This window comes from Helianthus annuus, chromosome 14 (assembly GCF_002127325.2).
Source record: "Helianthus annuus cultivar XRQ/B chromosome 14, HanXRQr2.0-SUNRISE, whole genome shotgun sequence".
Classification (NCBI taxonomy): Eukaryota; Viridiplantae; Streptophyta; class Magnoliopsida; order Asterales; family Asteraceae; genus Helianthus; species Helianthus annuus.
In genome coordinates, this window is record NC_035446.2 from 5,905,981 (window position 1) to 5,926,268 (window position 20,288).

Genomic DNA, 20,288 nt, shown 5'->3' on the forward strand with positions numbered 1-20,288 from the left:
ACGGTAGAGCCTTGGCATTCATGTAGAATTTTGCAAATTTTTGTTAAACCGAATCTGTTTTAAGCACAGTTCGATTATGTAATGTTTCTAAGAACTCTAACATTAATGTTTAATGTAAACATTTCAGTTTCTAGGTGTTGCAAATCTACGGATGGCGATCAAGCAACCTTTTGTTGAAGGACCGAACACTACGTTTGAAGCTTCCGCTATTTCATAACTTTGATAAACAATGTTTTGGGTTGTAAACAAATTGTTTCATCAACTTTAGAATGTTTTTAACTTAGTTGTTAGTCGACTAAGGTCTTTGCTTCTAATGAATGATACTTATGAAGTCTATGTTAACTAGGCATCTTTTATCTAAAATGATTTAGATTATTATTAAATTCGAGTAAATTAGACGGGTGTTACAAGTTGGTAATCAGAGCTTAAGGTTGTCAACAAAGTGTTCGGTTCAAGTTTGATCGATCGTTCGGTAAGAATTAACTTATTATGTCAATAAATTATGTCTTATTTAAGAATGGGAAAAGAATTGATGTGCATGGGAAGAGCGTGTTAACACACTCAAACCCAGAAAGTGCATTAAATGTGAACGGTTGAAGCAAGTTGAGAACTTGGCTAACCGAAACAAATGAAGCGATGTTATGAATGAAATGTTTAACGTTTAAATGTAAACATTTCAGTTTCAAGATGTCTGATGGAAACGATGATAATCCGGTGCAAACAAGCACCGAACAAATGAAAGAAATAATTGCCGAAGAAGTAGGAAAGGCAATTGAAGGAAGTCTATCTGGGTTTATAGACAAAATTCAAAACACGGTGTTGTCGCTTGTCGAAAAGCGAGTTAAAGGGTTGGAGGATAGCGTCAATCTTATGAAGGAGAAAACGGGAGATCGTAAAGGGTGCTCATAAAAAGAATTTATGGCGTGCAAACCGCCAATCTATAACGGGGAAGTTGACCGATAATCTGTCAAAGATGGATAAGTGACGTCGAAGGAGTGTTTGAACGAACCCACTGTGACGTAGGTAACTTTGTTGCTTACGAGACGGGTCAATTGAGAAATCAAGCCAAGGATTGGTGGGACAATAAAAAGAAGGAAGTGGGAGCCGAAGCGGCAAAGGCTATGACTTGGGACGAGTTTAAGGTGCCGTTCCTTAAACACCATAGTCCCAAAGCAGTTATCAACAGGATCAAAGAGGAATTTATCCAATTAAGACAAAAGGGAGAATCAATTGATAAGATCATGGGTATCTTCATGGATAAGCTGAGGTTTTGTGACGAGTTAGTCACCACTGAAGAGCAGAAGATATACTATTATTACAACATGTTGAGCGCTGAATATAGGGAGTTTATGACTCCTTCAAAATACGAGACCCTTACCGAAATCATAAACGTTGCTCGGGAACGGGAGATTGAGCTAAAGAAACAAGTTGAAAGAGGTGAGCGAAGGGCACAAGATGTGAATCCAAGCCCTACAAAGAAAGCCCGAACTGGAGAATCGGGAAGGAAGGTTGATGCTAAAGGCGGGTCGCCAAGTTGCAAAGTTTGTGGGAAGGGGCACAAAGGTGAGTGCCGCTTCAAAGACAAGCCGTGTCTAGTATGTGGGAAGACGGGACACACTGCATCGCTATGTCCCGGAAAAGTTTCCGTTTGTTACAAATGTTATCAACCCGGCCACAAGAAGTCTGAATGTCCCGAGTTGGTTGGAAGGAAAGAGACTAAAGAGCCTCCAGCAGAAGCTCCCAAAGCGAAGGCTAGGTCCTTCTATCTTACCGCGGTTGAAGCAAAAACAGAACCCGATGTGGTCTCAGGTATATTCACGATTAACTCAATTCCTGCACGTGTATTGTTTGATACGGGTGCGAATAAATCCTTCATTTCGCATGGATTTATTCGACATCCTTCATTTGTATTGACAAAATTATCTGTGCCCTTAGAAGTTGAAATAGGGGACAGCAAAAGCTTTATAGTTTGTGATATTTGTCGAGGTTGTAAATTAAATATCGATGATGAAGAATATTTGATAGACCTAATCCCGATGTCAATGGGAGAATTTCAAATAGTTGTTGGGATGGATTGGTTATCTCGGCACCACGCGAAGGTCGTGTGTTTTCGTAAGGAGATAAAGCTAACATCTCCTAGCGGAAAACACGTTACAATCTATGGCGAAAAGGGAGGCAACCCTACAATATGCTCGATGATAAAGGTTCACAGGCTCATCAGACATGGGTGTAAAGCATTTATGATATACGCGAACGAGCCCGAGAAAGAATTACCAAGAATCGGAGACGTACCCGTAGTGCGTGACTTTGAAGATGTATTTCCGGATGATCTACCGGGAATGCCGCCCAAGCGGGAGGTGGAGTTCGGAATCGAATTGATTCCGGGCACGAAACCCGTAGCCAAAGTACCATACCGACTCGCGCCGTCGGAATTACAAGAGTTGATGTCACAAATTCAAGACTTGCTTGACAAAGGATTCATAAGGCCGAGTGTGTCTCCTTGGGGCGCACCGGTACTTTTCGTGAAGAAGAAAGACGGAAGCATGCGCATGTGTATCGATTGCCAAGAGTTAAACAAACTCACGGTAAAGAACCGATACCCGCTTCCGAGAATAGATGATCTATTCGACCAGGTACAGGGTGCGAATTGGTTTTCAAAGATTGACCTTAGATGGGGTATCACCAATTAAAGGTCAAGGAAGAAGATGTGCCGAAGACGGCTTTTCGCACGCGATACGGACATTACGAGTTTCTCATAATGTCATTTGGGCTGACAAATGCACTCGCGGCTTTCATGGATCTCATGAACCGTGTTTGCAAGCCAATGCTAGACAAATCGGTCATCGTGTTCATAGATGATATTTTGGTGTATTCGAAAAGTGAAGCCGAGCAAGCACACCATTTGCAAGAAGTGTTAGAGACACTTAGACGAGAAAGGTTGTATGCGAAATTTTCTAAGTGTGCCTTTTGGTTACGAGAGGTGCAATTCCTCGGCCACATCATAAGTGCCGATGGGATATTGGTGGATCCGTCAAAGATCGAGGCCGTGTCAAAATGGAATCCCCCGAAGAACCCTTCGGAAATTAGAAGCTTTTTGGGGCTTGCGGGATACTATAGGAGATTCTTTCAAGATTTCTCCAAGATTGCGTCACCGCTAACAAAACTAACCCGGAAGGAAGAAAAGTTCATTTGGGGTGTAGATCAAGAAAGAGCGTTTAAAACGCTAAAGGAGAAGTTGACTCAAGCTCCGGTACTGACATTGCCGGACGGGGTCGAAGACTTGGTGGTTTATTCGGATGCTTCACTATCGGGACTCGGATGCGTTTTGATGCAACGGGGCAAAGTTATAGCTTATGCCTCGAGGAAATTGAAGATACACGAGAAGAAATATCCCACGCACGATCTCGAGTTGGCTGCGGTGGTATTTGCATTAAAAATATGGAGGCACTATTTATATGGGGTAAAGTGCACCATATTCACTGATCACAAAAGCCTAAAATACTTCTTCGATCAGAAGGAGTTAAATATGCGACAAAGGCGATGGTTAGAAACGGTGAAAGATTTCGACTATGAAATACACTATCACCCCGGAAAGGCAAATGTGGTGGCGGATGCTCTGAGCAGAAAAGCAGACTATGTCCCAATACGGGTAAGATCGATGCAGCTCGTGGTGACCTCGGGTATACTAGAACATATCCGAGAAGCGCAATTAGAAGCAGTGAAAGAGGAGAATTGGAAGAGAGAAAGAATAATCGGCCAATTGAAAGATTTGTCGGATGGGAATAACTGGTTGAAGACTCGATCCGGAAGGATATGGGTTCCAAATACTTGTGGGGTAAAGACGCTTCTACTGAATGAAGCTCATAAATCCCGATATTCAATTCATCCGGGTGCGACCAAGATGTACAATGATCTGAAACAAAACTATTGGTGGCCCAGGATGAAAAGAGATATTGTGAAATATGTGGAGAAGTGTTTGACTTGCTTGCAAGTCAAAGCGGAGCACCAGAAGCCATATGGTAAGTTGCAACCGTTGGACATCCCAGTTTGGAAATGGGAACAAATCACCATGGATTTGTTGACCAAATTGCCCAAAACTAACCGTGGGTTCGATGCTATATGGGTAGTCGTAGACAGATTGACGAAAAGTGCTCACTTTATTCCGATACGTGAGACTTATACATCCGAGAAGATGTCGGAGGTGTATACCAATGAAATCATAGCACATCATGGAGTACCGATATCCATAGTGTCGGACCGAGATACTCGGTTTACTTCAAATTTTTGGCGTGAATTCCAAGAGCAAATGGGAACCAAGCTGTTTATTAGCACCGCTTACCATCCACAAACGGATGGGCATAGTGAAAGAACAATCCAAACGTTGGAGGATATGCTACGGGCCTGCATTATTGACTTCGGGGGTAGTTGGGATGTCTATCTACCCTTAGTCGAATTTTCATATAACAATAGCTATCACGTGAGCATTAAGATGGCCCCGTATGAGATGTTATATGGTAGAAAGTGTCGAACTCCGGTATGTTGGGGAGAAGTGGGCCCACGAGGACTAGCACCTACGGATATGATCCGAAGCACTAATGAGAAAATTGAAGTGGTGCGGGCCCATTTGAAAGCGGCTCAAGATAGACAAAAGTCTTATGCCGACAAAAGACAAAGACCGATTGAGTTTCAGTTAGGTGATATGGTTATGCTAAAGGTTTCCCCATGGAAGGGCGTTATCAGATTTAGAAAAAGGGGAAAACTAAGCCCGAGGTTTATTGGGCCATTTAGAATCATCGAACGGGTTGGCAAGGTGGCTTATCGCCTAGAATTGCCGGAACAACTGAATGGAATACATGGCACGTTTCATGTGTCACAGTTGCGAAAGTGTCTAGCAGACGAAACAGCTTATGTCCATTATGATGATATCGAAGTGGACAATAGCCTGAATTATGCGGTGAGACCAGTGGAGATTTTAGATCGAAAGGTCAAGTGCTTGCGAAACAAACAAATCGATCAAGTCAAGGTCAAGTGGGAGCATAGGAAAGGTTCGGACACTACGTGGGAATCCGAAGAGGAGATGCGATGTCTCTACCCTACTTTATTTGGTACGTGATTCGGTTTCGGGGACGAAACCCCTTTAAGGGGGGTGGACTTGTAACACCCCGAAAATATAAAACTTTATATTAGAATTATAAAGAATAAATAAACAAGAACTTACTAACAAGGAAAATTATAACCTAGTTAATTACAAGTCTAAAAATGACTTGAAATAGGGTTAAATAACCAAAACTATATGTTAAACAAAAGTGGAGGGGCCAAAGATGTTGAAATTGAAACTTATGTTACTAATTTTAATAAAAACAAAAACCAAACACCCCATTTGGGGGTCTGGTCGATCAAGAACAAGCAGGGGGCGACACCCCACTCTCAAACCCTAACATCTACAAAACAATCAAATTGAAGGCTCAAATCTGATCAAAAACGATATCTGAACATAGATTAGTGATCCTCGTCACAAGAGGGTTACAAGGTATGTAAAATTAGGTGTTAATTCCTTGTTTGAAATTTTGATGAAATTGGGAAAATCTGAAATTTGTGGTTGCATGTTTGTCTTATGACGAATTAAGAACAATATAGTGTCTAGGGACAAACCCTAGACAAATACAAGTTGAAATCATGTGAAATTTTAGTGAAGTCTATGAACACCATTGTAGGTGACTAGTGGGTTATGTATAAATTGATAAACACTAGGGAATTGAGTGTTGTTCTAGTGTAAATTTACAATTGTGAAGTGATTTCTGAGTTTTAAAGGATAAAGTTCATGTAAAATGGTTGATTGATATGAAACTAGGGCAAAGTGATAAGCTAGAGACTTGATATTTAATCATGTAAAAATCTGCCCATAAAGTGTTTGTGAAAATGCCTCAAAGAAGGCTTAAAACTGAAATTCAAAGTTAAAACGCATAATTATAATGTTTCGGTGTATTATGCGAATTATGATTTAAGGAGAGTTCTAAGTATGTCTTAAATGAACTCTATAGGAAAGGACGCAGGAGCGTCAAGTGGACAAGCGAGTGGCGAACCACGTTTGAAGGGCCTATTTTGAAGGTATGTAACTTAACTCGTTACATTGGGTAATTTAATAACTAGCATATGTGTAGTTGAATTTTAGAATAGAAGTCGAGTGGAATTAAAGCGATAATGTTCGCTATATTGAGTAATCGATAAAGAATTGGTTAGATCGCGTTGGTAGTCATCAAAATGGAGGATTTCATAGATGAGCCAAACGGGTCGAATAATCAAATGATGCGTGGTTAATGCATTGTTGTATGATCACTCGGACATTGTTATTGTTCGTAAAAGACATATTAGAATACGAGAAATCAGTGTAATGGTTGTTAGAATGAGAAATCTTAAAATCGAGTTTGGGCTAAATGGCCAAATTAAGCAAAACAGGGAAATGCAGTGACTACCGTAAATTACGGTATCCACCGTAATTTACGGTAGGGATCAAAAAGTTACGGTGGATTCCTCCTGATTTACGGTGGAACCAAAGTTACCCAGGCGCTACCGTAACTTACGGTGACTACCGTAAGTTACGGTAGAGCCTTGGCATACATGTAGAATTTTGCAAATTTTTGTTAAACCGAATCCGTTTTAAGCATAGTTCGATTATGTAATGTTTCTAAGAACTCTAACATTAATGTTTAATGTAAATATTTCAGTTTCTAGGTGTTGCAAATCTACGGATGGCGATCAAGCAACCTTTTGTTGAAGGACCGAACACTACGTTTGAAGCTTTCGCTATTTCATAACTTTGATAAACAATGTTTTGGGTTGTAAACAAATTGTTTCATCAACTTTAGAATGTTTTTAACTTAGTTGTTAGTCGACTAAAGTCTTTGCTACTAATGAATGATACTTATGAAGTCTATGTTAACTAGGCATCTTTTATCTAAAATGATTTAGATTATTATTAAATTCGAGTAAATTAGATGGGTGTTACATTAACAAAGAGGCTAGTTTTATTAACAATCTAATATACATCTTGAAAAAGATCCGAATTAAGATCAAGAAACACACAAAAAAACCATTTAATAATCGGGTCTCATAAAAGTTTTACATAAGTTTACAAATTAAATCAAGAAAATAAACCCTAGTGCCAAAATTAAAATAAACTAGTTTTTTTTACGTCACACGTTGCGGCGAAACAGATTAAATGATAATGTAAAACAAACCTGATTTGAAAATAAAGCATGTTTTTTAGAAAGTCGAACCATTAGAACAATTTAGAACAATTTAGTTTATCATCGAACCGTTTTATGATACCAAATAAATATTTTATTTTGAGTACATCTTCGTTCTTAACAAAACTTATAACAGAATGTCGAGAGCAAAATCAAGCACAACTACGTATTTAAGTTTTTAGGAAAAAAGTTTTAAACATAAATTATTAAAGAAGTATCAAATTAATTGATAAATTAATCTATGTTCTAAAAAAAGAAAAAAAATTATTAAAAAATGGTAAAGGAAATATATGGTTTTAAAAAAGGAAAAAAATAATAAATATATTATTAAAAGTAAATATAATAATAAACTATTATAATATATTAAATAAAAAATAATAAAAAATTATATATTATTATAAAAATAAAGTTACTATTTATCGTCCATATCTATCTATACTAAGAAAACATTTATGGGACATTTGTCATCATATTAGGTCATGTCTTATGAAATTATTATTTTAGCTTAATCTTTTCTAATTAATGAGTAAATTACAAGTTTTGTCCTTTATGTTTGTCCCAAATTTCAGGCGCTGTCATTTACCTTTAAAATTGGCGAGTTTTGTCCTTAACGTTTCAAAATCTTGCACGTTATGTCCTTTAGCCCTAACTCAGTCAATTTTTTTTGTTAAATATGGTCATGTGACTTGCACATGAGGGCATGTTTGTCATTTTATTTTTCAGGGGTTATTTTGCAATAAATTATTATTCAGTGACTATTTATAAAACACTGGAAAATAAAAAAAAAGAGTAAATTACAAGTTTTGTCCTTTATGTTTACATGAAATTTCAGGCGCTGTCCTTTAGCGCAAAACTTGACAGGCGGTGTCCTTTACCTTTCAAAATCTTGCACGTTTTGTCCTTTAGGCCAAACCCAGTTAGATTTTTTGGTTAAATCTAGTCATATGCAAGTCACATGAGGGTACTATTGTAATTTCACCATTCAAGGAACTATTGTTTAAGATAAATTATATCAAGGGCTATTATGTAAAAATAAAACAAAATAATTTAATATATTATTTTTATAACCATATATATATATTTTAAAAAATATTATTACTGTTACAACTATAAATATTTTTGTATATATTTATATAGAAATCAACAACCATCATGCCACCACCCTCTACCACCACCATTCATCATCTTCAACCACCATCACCACCACCCTCCACCGCCATCTCCCAAGCACCCCTAAGTATTATTGCATCTTCAAATTAAACCGAAAGTATTTGCTTATTATTGTATCTTCAAATTAAACCATATCAGTCTACTAAAGCTAGCTAGCAAAACAATATTTACATTATCAATATTCCTTCAAAAGAAACACCCAAAAGGGAATAGCCACAAAATAACACGATGGACGAAATTGTCGCACCAATGAACGAAATCCTTCGTTTTACGACTCTAATCCATGACCTAAACGAGTGGCGGCGGTGGGCGAAAACGCCTTGTCACAACCCTAATTCCCCAAAAACACAACAATTATCCATGTGGAGTCTTGAAGCTTAAACAAAATCTACAAAATTAGGGTTTCTAAACACTACAAACCTCAAATCTAAAAGTAAACACTCAAGAAAATGAAACACCACCTCCACCGCTGCCCGTAATGCCACAGCCACCCACTCGCCATCCACCCATCACCCACCTGTAGCCGGCATTAACACCACCTCCACCGTCGCCCGTAGCACCACAGCCACCCACCACCCACCTACAACCAAACCCACCACAACCACCCGCCATAACCACCTGCCACATCCACCTTAAAAGTCAGATCGTGTGATAGAGAGAGTGTGTGTGAGAGAGAAAGTTTAGATAGAGAGAATATATGAAGATTGGAGTTTCGGTGAATCAGTTCATTCTAGAGATAAAAGAGAAAGAAGGGGGTGAGAGACAGAGATATGAGTTAGTTTTTTATAAAACAGTCCCTAAATATAAGTTAGTTACACAGTAGTCCCTAGAAAGTTGAAATGACAAGAATTCCCTCATGTGCAAGGCATATGACCAGATTTAACCAAAAAATCTAACTGGGTTTGGCCTAAAGGACAAAACGTGCAAGATTTTGAAAGGTAAAGGACACCGCCTATCAACTTTTGCGCTAAAGGACAACGCCTGAAATTTGATGTAAACATAAAGGACAAAACTTGTAATTTACTCTAAAAAAATATATATAAAAACTCTCCATCATCTCCCTCTCTCTTCTCTCTCTCATCACTTCTCCCCGTAACTAGAATGCAGCTCATCTTTCACCATCATATTTTATTCACACACACCTGTTAGGATCTGAGGCTGTCATGATTCGTGTTTGTTTGCATAAAGCTAATAAGTGCAGCGGAAAATGAGTTGCAAACAAAGTAAACACAAACAAAGGAAAGTATAGATTGATAAACAATTGCTTTTCATTGAGTCAAATGATTGAAATACAAAGCAAATGATTACAGTAAAAGCTTACAATCTAAACTCCCCCTCAGCCTGATACACCAGAGTTGGTTGCACAAGATGAAAGGATGAATTGAGGAGAGGAACTCACTCAAAACGATCAAGTGTAACAGTACAGAGTAATGTCATACTTATAGGCAAACCAAACTACTGATATACTTCAGCTGACGTCACCATGATAGTGACATCTAACGACCTAACAAACTACAAATACTGTCCTATACAAACTACTGTTATGAAACATCTGATATTCACTAACATACAAAACATAAGGAAAACTACTGCTTCACGTTCCACTGTTGTAGCCTTAGCACATATGTTGAGTCTTCAGTGCTTTCTTCAAAGGTGATCAGTCTTTGAGAGGGCAGTGCTTGAATCTTCAGCAGCACTTAGGAAACAGCAGTAGATAGAGCAACAGAGTTTGTCTTCAGCAGTTGTTAGGTAATCATCAGAGTTTGGTTTATCAGTTGTTGTAGTTGAGCAGCACTTAGGATTATCAGTTGTTAGATAACCACTGTCAAGGGGAGAGATTAGAGTAAACTGCTGCTTATTAGGAGTCCACTGATGGGATCCGGTTTTGGCTTTACATTATCTGTTCCTCTGTTAGGGTTCAATCCCAACAATCTCCCCCTGGAACAGATAATGCCAAAACCCTTCCTTATTCAGGACCTTTATTCTTCATCAGAAGTTCCATTGCTTTTCTTTTAAATTCTTTCTCAAAATCCTTGGAACTTGTATCATCCTCATCCCTGCACAGTGTAAGCTCAAGGAGATCCTGTAGATCTTCAGCACTTAGGCCTAGTGCCTGATTCCTTGATATATGCTTCACTTCACCATTGAATCTGAGCAAAGTCAATACGTGGGTCTTTTGATCAGACATCCACTTTAGTATTTTTGAACTCAATGGGTTTCTTGGGAGAGCTTTATTATCTGATGAACTTGAAGTGATTGGCCTGAAGAAGTGAAGAGCAGCATCATGAGCTTCAGACACTCGTATGAATGCTTGTTCAATGATCTTGTTGGCTTCAGCTATATCTGCTTCAACTTCTTTGTCAATCAGCTCACTGTTTGTGATGCCTGCTGATGACTTTTGGCTTACTACTTTAACCTTTTTGGCAAGGACTTGTAGTTTAGCCAATCTTTCTTTATCTGAAGCTATTTTCTTCATAGCTTCTTCAATCTGTTCAGCTTCTTTGTTCTTATGTACTCCAGCAGATAGCATTTCCTTCTTTTCTTTACTCAGCTTTGTGACAAAATCTTCTGCTGTGCTGATCTGTGTTTCGAAAAGTTTGACTTGCTCTTGAAGCTTTTTGTAGTCAGACCTTTTAGGAGAGTTAGAGGCTTTCATCCTCTGCTTCTCAAGTCTTTCATAAGCTTCATCAGTTTGTTGCCTAGACCATTTTGATATGGCTTCAGCAGTGCCTATCTTAGCATCCACCAACTCCCTTTTCTTTCTTTTATACTCAGCAGTGAGATCAGCAATGAGTCTTTTGTACTTACTCCAGTTTGGAGAAGTTTTCTTCTTTGAGGGATCATTTTTGATTCTTTGGATCCTTTCACCCTCATGCTTCAAAGCTACTAAAGGCCATTCTTTAAGCTAGGATTCTTCAGCAGAATAGAACTTTTCTTTCATGATGAAGGCTAGAAGTTGATCTCTCAATCTCTTCTTTTGATCAGCCTTTTCTTTGTCAAGCTCGTGTGCATATTCTTCCATCTGCTTAACCTTTGCAAGGTAGAACTCCAGTCTATTCGCAATGCCTTCTTCGCTTAGCCTTTCTTTCTCACTGTCAACCTTGGCTTTAACTTTAGCTTGCCTTGCCTTTATCTGGAGATAATCATTTATATCTTCTGGAGCTATATAGCCGATGAGTGAGGAGAATTTTCTTTTTGATGGGTCTGCTTCTGTGTAAAACTGCCTCATCTCATCTTTGATGGCTTCTAGTTCCAGTGGATACTTTGCAGCATTTGGATCATGACTACCTTCATCAGCAGTGATTGGCTTTCTTTTTCTTTTTAGGAGCTGTGGTTGTGATATAGGAAGAATTAGGGCAGTTGTGGATGTCTGACTAACAGTGGTTGAAACAACTGGTGTCTCAACTGCTGTTGTCATTACAACTACTGATGTATCAGTTGTTGTCTTCTGCTTTTGAGCAGGGGATGGAGAATGGGAAATGATATTTGAAGGTGGTGATGGTGGTGGTGACTCATCATCAGGAATGAAGACCCTTCTCCTTTTTGAAGAAGAGGCTGATGATGTTTTGGGTGGATCAGTGGTTTGAGATTGGATGGTAGTGGATTGTGATTGACTAACAGTGGTTGAAACAACTGGTGCTTCAATCACTGTTGTCACTACAGCAGATGTTGTAACATCTGCTGTCTTCTGCTTTATGGCAGGAGGCCGTGGTGGTGTGACTTCGGATGATGGTGGTTTGGTGGTTTTTGGTTTTGATGAGGATTTTTGTGTTGTAGACACAGGTGGTGGTGGAACAGTAGTTGTGATGGTGTGTGGTGAGGTGGTGTGTGTGTTGATGAGATGGCAGCTGTTTGGTTACTTGCAGCAGTTTTTGTAACTGCTGGTGTATCAGCTGTTTTGGGTTTCTCAGGTTCAATGTGCCTCCCATCTTCTATACCTTTCTTTTTCAACCTGTTTTTCTCCCCCTTTTTGGCATTATCTGCCAGGGGTGTATCCATGAAGAAAATGGCAGATGGAGCTTTCTCACTTTGAGCATTCTGTTGAATGCTGGCCTTTATAGCCTTGATATCAGCTTGAGTATCTTTGAACCGAGATTCAACCATGTTGGTCAACATTTGCACTTGAAGAGCATGCTTTTTAGCAGCCATTTGTTGTTGTTGTTCAAGCAGTGGTTGGAGGATGTTCCAGAGCTCATTTTCCGCAAATGCTTGTGGAGCAGGTGCTTGAGCAGGAGGAGCAGATGATTGGGCTATTTGAGCTTGTAACAGCTGCTGCACCATATCTTTTATTTCTGCAACTGAAGATTCCAGGTTTTCAACTCTGGCCGTCAATTCATTATATCTTGAATCATCACCTGAATTAACAGGATCATCTGAATCCCCACCAGCAGTGGTTGTATCAATGTTTGACTTAGGAAGTGAATCCCAAATATCATCCATTGATGCTCCTTGTTCTTGGTACTGGGGACTTCTTTCTTCAGCACTTGTTAGCCTTTGGAAAATACCAGTAGGTAAAACATACTCACTGGTGGCTTTCATTGGTGCTATGGAAGAAATTGCCTTCAAGGGAGTCTTACTAATGAAACAACTGTCCAACTGAAGATCTGTTGATCCATCAGTTGTAGTTGCTGCTCCACTTGAACTACCACCAAGAGTTACTTGTAACTCAAGGGGTGTAACCTCCTCAACTGTTGCTGGGATAGCAGAGGTATGCACATCAGACCCAGTCACTTGTGGAGGTATACTCTCAGTAATAGGTGATTGAGAGGAACTGGTTTGTGTCTGTGCCATATCAACTGCATGCAACAGGGGCATTATTGATTGTGGTAATATTATTGGTGAGGGTGTGGGGGTAGAAAGAGACATGTCCTTAGGATCAGGACTGTGGAAGATGGATCCGAGTGGATACAGAGCTTCATAATGTGGTGTCCCTGTGCTTACAACCTGACCCTTTTGTGAGGATGCAGGAGGAGTTTTAGGCTGGGGATGAGATCTTTCTTCCAACTGCTGTGAGGAAGTAGCAGCAGTGGTTTCTTGTGACTTTTGTGTTGTCACTGGCATTAACTCTGGGATCTCATCTTCCAGAGTTGCCTTTGGTGTGGGTTTGGTGGGTTTTCTGGATGTTTTTCTTTTGGTCTTTTTGGTGGCAGGTGTTGGTTTCAAAGCAGTGGGTGTGCTACTTTGATCACCTGGAGCAGTGGGCTCAGCAGTGGTTGCTTCAGGGTCAGTGGCAGTTTCTAAAACCTGCTCTGCCTCTTTTGTTTTTGATTTTATTGGTGCCATCATTCTTGAAAAAGTTTCTTTTGTTAAAAAGTTTATTTTGAATGAGACACCTTGTTTGGGCAGTTCTGCTTCTTTCTCTACAAATGTTTGTTCAAAATAATAGCTTAGAAATCTCGGAAAGAGCAGAAAAGCTTTATTATCAACGTTATTTACCAAATCATCAAATATTACCTGGGAGTAGTTAAAGTTTTTGTCGTTTAAAATTGCATACCCCAGGCATTGGATTTTTGTTGGTATCTCATTGAAGGACGTTGTTTTATTTGAAACACACATGAGCAGTGTGTGAAATAAAAATCTGGGTGCAGAAGGGAAGTAACCCTTTTGTAGGGTATCTACCTTTGGTTGTTCTGCATAACCCCTGTTCATGAACTCCTTTACCAACTCGTCTTTTGTAAAAGAAGTTTTTCCATTTAAATCATCGAGTTTAAAGGTTTCAGAGATGGATTTCGGAGAGATTTTTACCTTCTTACCCTGTATCGAGGAGTTGATGGCGGCAGTGATATCTCCTTGTTTTTCAAGGGTGGCATTTTTCCAGAACTCTCTCTGGGTATCAAGGTAAATAGGAGCATCTGCTGTTATCAAAGTTTTGTACTTTGATGCAGAAATGATGTCAAGGATGGAGTCGAATGTGTGGTTATCGGTGGGTTTTGTGAGTATACCCACATAATTGTGTGGAGCTTTGTAGCGTATCTCCATGGTTTCAGCGGCCATTTCAGTGGCTTCTGCTGTTTTGGATGAAGATGATGAAGGTTTTGTTTTTGATTTCGATTTTGGCTTCGTCATTTTTGATGATGAATATCGAAGAAGATTTTTGGAGTTATGAGAGGAAAACTGTTTTGTGAAGAGAATGTTTGGAATTCAATTCGACAGTGTAATCCTCTGTTTGGATTTAATCAGGGTTTTATTTAAGGAAAAAGTGATTACTGATGTGGCAGCGGTTATTTTGATCTGAAGGCTAAAAACTGAACACGTGTCAAACATCTGATGAAATGGAAAATGATGGAAGACAGTTGTTTTGACAACTACTGATGAATCAAGTATCAGTAGTTACAACGGTAATAAAATGAAGCAGTGGAAGAAACAATGATTTTGAGCATCAGTGTTCTTGAAGAACAGAGGTTGACACTTTAGCAGTGGACAGACTTTAGAGAGCAGATGTTAAGGCACAACAGCATTTTAGATACAGCAGTGGATAAAAATGAAGATCATATGTTTAACAACTGTTTGTGCAGCAGTGTTTTGACTTTTGACAAATAATTTTAGCATCTGTTGGTTTAGATGTAGATATTGATTTTTGTCTTTGTGGAAACACAATATCTTATCTATCATCTGTTGAGCACCAAAAATGCTATCCTTAACAAAATACATTTTAGATGTATTATATCAAGATTAAGTTGTCAGCAGTCATTTTCAGAAATTTTGTTCAAGGTTTTGCCATCTGTCTATTATTTCAGACAGTGGTTTAGCATCCCAGATGATGAAGTCTTGCTCTACTTAGAACAACTCATTTTATGTCCAATTACTAGAACATGAGTGTCTTAGTAGTTCAAAAATGAATTTACAATCAATTTCTGATCTGTGACAAACTAAACTTGAGCTCAACATGACCTTGATGTGTGAGTCATTTCCTTTTGACCAGTTTTAAGGAGTAATTTCACACAAAAAATAAGGAGATTACATCCTGACCAGAGATGAACTTTCACTATTAAAAAAGAGTAAAAGTTCAAAATACATTTTCTAGAAATTAAAATGCATCTGGTTTTATTAAAAGGAAAACACCTTAAAAAAAAATTAAAGGATGTTTTGGAGCTAATCAAAAGGATCTGACACTCTTTTCAAGTAAATGATCAAATTATTCTCAAGTTATTCTGACCATTATTTGGGTCATTTTCTTGTCAATTGATTGTAAATTTCTTTTACGCATAATCACTGGATATGCCATTGTTACCAGAACAATTTCTGTATTGATGAATGCACACAGTTGTATGATGACCACTGAAGATCTAATTCTAACCTCACAAGTGTTTTATGCTAATACTCTTTTCTTTTGATTTCAAAAGTTTTGAGATAGCCACACTTTGAGATTTTTATTTCCCTTTTCCCTTTTTACCCTTATTATTCATATGTTCAGAAATACTCACTAGGAGATTTTATTTTGAACATACCTTGTCCATAATCACTTTGAAGCAATGTTTTAAGAAATCTGACCATGTTTGAACATGTTTTAGTTCAGATTTCACATTACTTATGATTAGGACTGTTTTGACATTTTATTTTTCTCAATATGTGTTAGACAAGGTTGATTTGGTCCTTTTGTAGGCACTCAACATGCCTTTGAACACATGAGAGATTTTGACTAAAGTTTTTCTCCCTCTTTTCGATATCAGCAGTATGCAGGTGTTTTAGATGAACATAAGTTTTGCTGATCTGAGGTACATACTTTAGTGTTTTAAAAAAAACATCACAAATATCGAAACAACAATTGTAATTCATTTTGAAACATTTAACGATCCCATAATTTATCAGATATTTTGCAAATCTGAAAACTATAAGTGACATATGTATGAAAACATTTGTTGTGTGAGATTTGTGTGTCATATGACATCTTGGTTGATTTACAGAGTTTTTGAATAACCATTTTGATCATGATTTGCTCATTACTCTGTTTTTCAACTGAATGCAACCAGCCTTAGTATCAATGAATTTTGAGCTGAACTGTTATGTCAAATTGATTGTTAGATCGAATTTGACTGTCCAAGCTCTGATACCAATTGTTAGGATCTGAGGCTGTCATGATTCGTGTTTGTTTGCATAAAGCTAATAAGTGCAGCGGAAAATGAGTTGCAAACAAAGTAAACACAAACAAAGGATAGTATAGATTGATAAACAATTGCTTTTCATTGAGTCAAATGATTGAAATACAAAGCAAATGATTACAGTAAAAGCTTACAATCTAAACTCCCCCTCAGCCTGATACACCAGAGTTGGTTGCACAAGATGAAAGGATGAATTGAGGAGAGGAACTCACTCAAAACGATCAAGTGTAACAGTACAGAGTACTGTCATACTTATAGGCAAACCAAACTACTGATATACTTCAGCTGACGTCACCATGATAGTGACATCTAACGACCTAACAAACTACAAATACTGTCCTATACAAACTACTGTTATGAAACATCTGATATTCACTAACATACAAAACATAAGGAAAACTACTGCTTCACGTTCCACTGTTGTAGCCTTAGCACAGATGTTGAGTCTTCAGTGCTTTCTTCAAAGGTGACCAGTCTTTGAGAGGGCAGTGCTTGAATCTTCAGCAGCACTTAGGAAACAGCAGTAGATAGAGCAACAGAGTTTGTCTTCAGCAGTTGTTAGGTAATCATCAGAGTTTGGTTTATCAGTTGTTGTAGTTGAGCAGCACTTAGGATTATCAGTTGTTAGATAACCACTGTCAAGGGGAGAGATTAGAGTAAACTGCTGCTTATTAGGAGTCCACTGATGGGATCCGGTTTTGGCTTTACATTATCTGTTCCTCTATTAGGGTTCAATCCCAACAACACCCCTTCATATAATCTTCATTCTGCCATCGATTCTTCTACTCTCTTCTTCATTCATCAAGAACCCTCCATTTTCATCCCATAAAAACCTCCAATACCACTTCAGATTCCAAACAAATTCAACCCATTTTTACCAAATTCACAATCTTTTTACTGATTGTGAAGTGGGTATTCCTCCAAAACCCCTATTACACACCCCTCTTTACTGGGTGTGTTTCAAGGTCACATCTTTTTCACCCATTTCATCAATTTTGACCCATTTGAAACCCCATTTAAAACCCATGTCTGCAGCCATGATTTGGGTGGTTTCCCCTAACTCTGAAGTGTGCAACCATGTGGGTTTCTTGGAAGCTACAAGAACACAAGATTCATCAAACAAAAAGGGGCTTTCTATAAATGAAGTGGGTTCGAGGAGAACAAGTGTGGCTCAAAGGGTGGTGGCTAACCCATCTGGATCTGAAGAGCTGGTGCGATGGTGGGAGGTGCCGGATCTAACAGTGGTGCGGTGGTGGACAATGCCGGATCTAACAGTGGTGCGGTGGCAGGTGGGCAGTGGTGGGCGTTTGTGATGTTGGTGCGGTGGTGGTTGGTGCAGAACAATGGTGGAGGTTGGTGGAGAACAATGGTTGTGTTGGTTATGTTTAGAGTGGTGGAGGGTGGTGGTTATTGGCGGGGGTTGTTGGTGGTTGTGAAGAGAGGTAGAGAGAGGGGTATATATATTTAGAGAGAGAGAGAGAGGGGAGTTCTATGTAATATACAGATACATATGTATTGTTTTAATTTAACTGGGAGATGTAATTACATTTCTACCCTCATGTGCCCTGCACATGACTTAATTTAACTGAAAAATATAACTGGGTTTGTCATAAAGGACATAACGTGTAACATTTCCAAACACTAAGTACAAAACTCATAAATTTTAAAGGTAAAGGACAACGCCTGAAATTTAGGACAAACATAAAGGACAAAACTTGTAATTTACTCCTAATTAATTATAGATAACCCTTCTAATAAATATTATTTAGTTTAATATCTTACAAATAATCATTATTTAGTTTAGAGTATATTGCCAAAATCATAATAAAAGAAACCATTTATGGGACACTTGTCATCATATTAGGTCATGGCTTATAGATAATTATATTTTAACTTAATCTTTTCTAATTAATTATAGATAACCCTCCTAATAAATATTATTTAGTTTAATATCTTGCAGATACTTATTATTTAGTTTAGAGTAAATTGCCAAAATCATCCCTGAGGTTTGGGTATGTTTGTCATTTTCATCCAAAACAATTTTTTTGTACTATATAGTCCTTCACTTTTGGGATTTTTTGCCATTTTCATCCAAATGTCTGACTTTTTTGCCAAAATCGTCCATTAAATTTGGGATTTTTTGCCATTTTCATCCAAATATTTGATAGAAAAAAATAAAGCAAATTAGATGTTTGGATGAAAATGACAAAAACCCCCAAAAGTGAATGACTATATAGTACAAAAAAATTGTTTTGGATGAAAATTACAAACACGCCCAAACCTCAGGGACGATTTTGGCAATTTACTCTTTAGTTTAATCTCTTCTAATTAATTATTATAAATAACTCTCCTACTAAATATTATTTTGTTTAATGTCTTCTACTTAACTAAAGATAATTATTATTTAGTTTAAATTTAATGTATACTTCTCATTTATAATATTAATATTACTTTATATATAAAATTAGATTTATTACGGGTTTTTAAATATAATTTATATTTTATCACTCAAATGGCTACTTTTTTACTTTTTGAATAACATATTTGACCACTGTATTTTCTTTTCAATAATCATCTCCGCAATCACCATAACTATCATACATTACATACAATACATGAGGTTCTTAAAAATGTAACTTTTTTCATTATTTAATATATAAAATTAAATTACTCAACCCATACAATACACGGGGTTCTTAAAGATATAACTTTTTTTATTATTTAATATATAAAATTACATTTATTCAACCCATGTAATAAACGAGATTTTTAAAGATATATTGTTTTATTATTTGGTATATAAAATTACATTTATTCAACCCGTGTAATAAACGAGGTTTTTAAAGATATATTTTTTATTATTTGATATATAAAATTACATTTATTCAACCCGTGTATTACACGGGGTTCTAACCTAGTAATATATATAATTTAGCCGGGCATAGGGAAAAGATCAAATATGAAGTTTATTTTGGCTAGGAAGTGTAGGAAGCAATAGGATTAGGACATATGGCAACATTTAAAATAAAGAAAAAGGGTATTTTAGTCAATCCAACCTTTTCTTCTTCCTTTTCAAAACCCAGTAACTTCAAAACCCACCATTTTCAAAACCCACCATCTTCAACCATTTCTTCACGTTCTATCTCAATAATCACTACATTATAGTGTGATTTTCATCACCAATCAATGATTCAAACACCCGATCAACGTGTTCTTCAGCTTTTTTAAAGAAAACCCAGTTTAATTTAATACAAAATCTCGTTTTTTTCTGGTGATTTTGAAGATAATCACTCGATCCGTTCGATTCGAGGGCTGATAAGTGTTTCAATCATTCAAAATTCGTCAATTATTGAAGAAATCACTTCGATCCATGTAAGAAATTCATTAATTTCATTTTACCGATCTGGGTTTTTGATTTAGTCATTGCGTTTTACGATCTTGGCGGGGGTCCGGGGGCAGCGCCCCTGCTGTAATAAAAATGCATCAGAAAAATTAATTTTCCAGAAATTGGCCCATTTTGAAGACAGTAATTCGTAGACAATTCAGACAGTTCACAGACAGTTTTATGTGTCCATTGCGTTTTAGAAATAAGAGAGTTTTATGTGTTTTCTGGCTATTGCGTTTTAGAAAAAACACATTTTTAAGTGTTTTTAGTCATTGCGTTTTTGGTAAAAACACATTTTTGAAGTGTTTTTAGTCATTGCGTTTTAGGTAAAACACATTTTAAGTGTTTTCAGTCCATTGCGTTTTAGAGAGAACACTTTCTTTTGTT

General features: G+C 37.5%; 1 protein-coding gene across 1 annotated transcript; it reads left to right on the forward strand.

Moving 5' to 3' along the window:
• The first annotated feature begins 687 nt into the window (after window positions 1-687).
• LOC110905215 lies at window positions 688-3,786 on the forward strand. Its single transcript, XM_022151106.1, has 3 exons — window positions 688-899; window positions 974-1,809; window positions 3,596-3,786. Exons 1-3 carry the CDS (start codon window positions 688-690, stop codon window positions 3,784-3,786), a joined length of 1,239 nt encoding a protein of 412 aa, XP_022006798.1.
• Window positions 3,787-20,288: the final 16,502 nt, after the last annotated feature.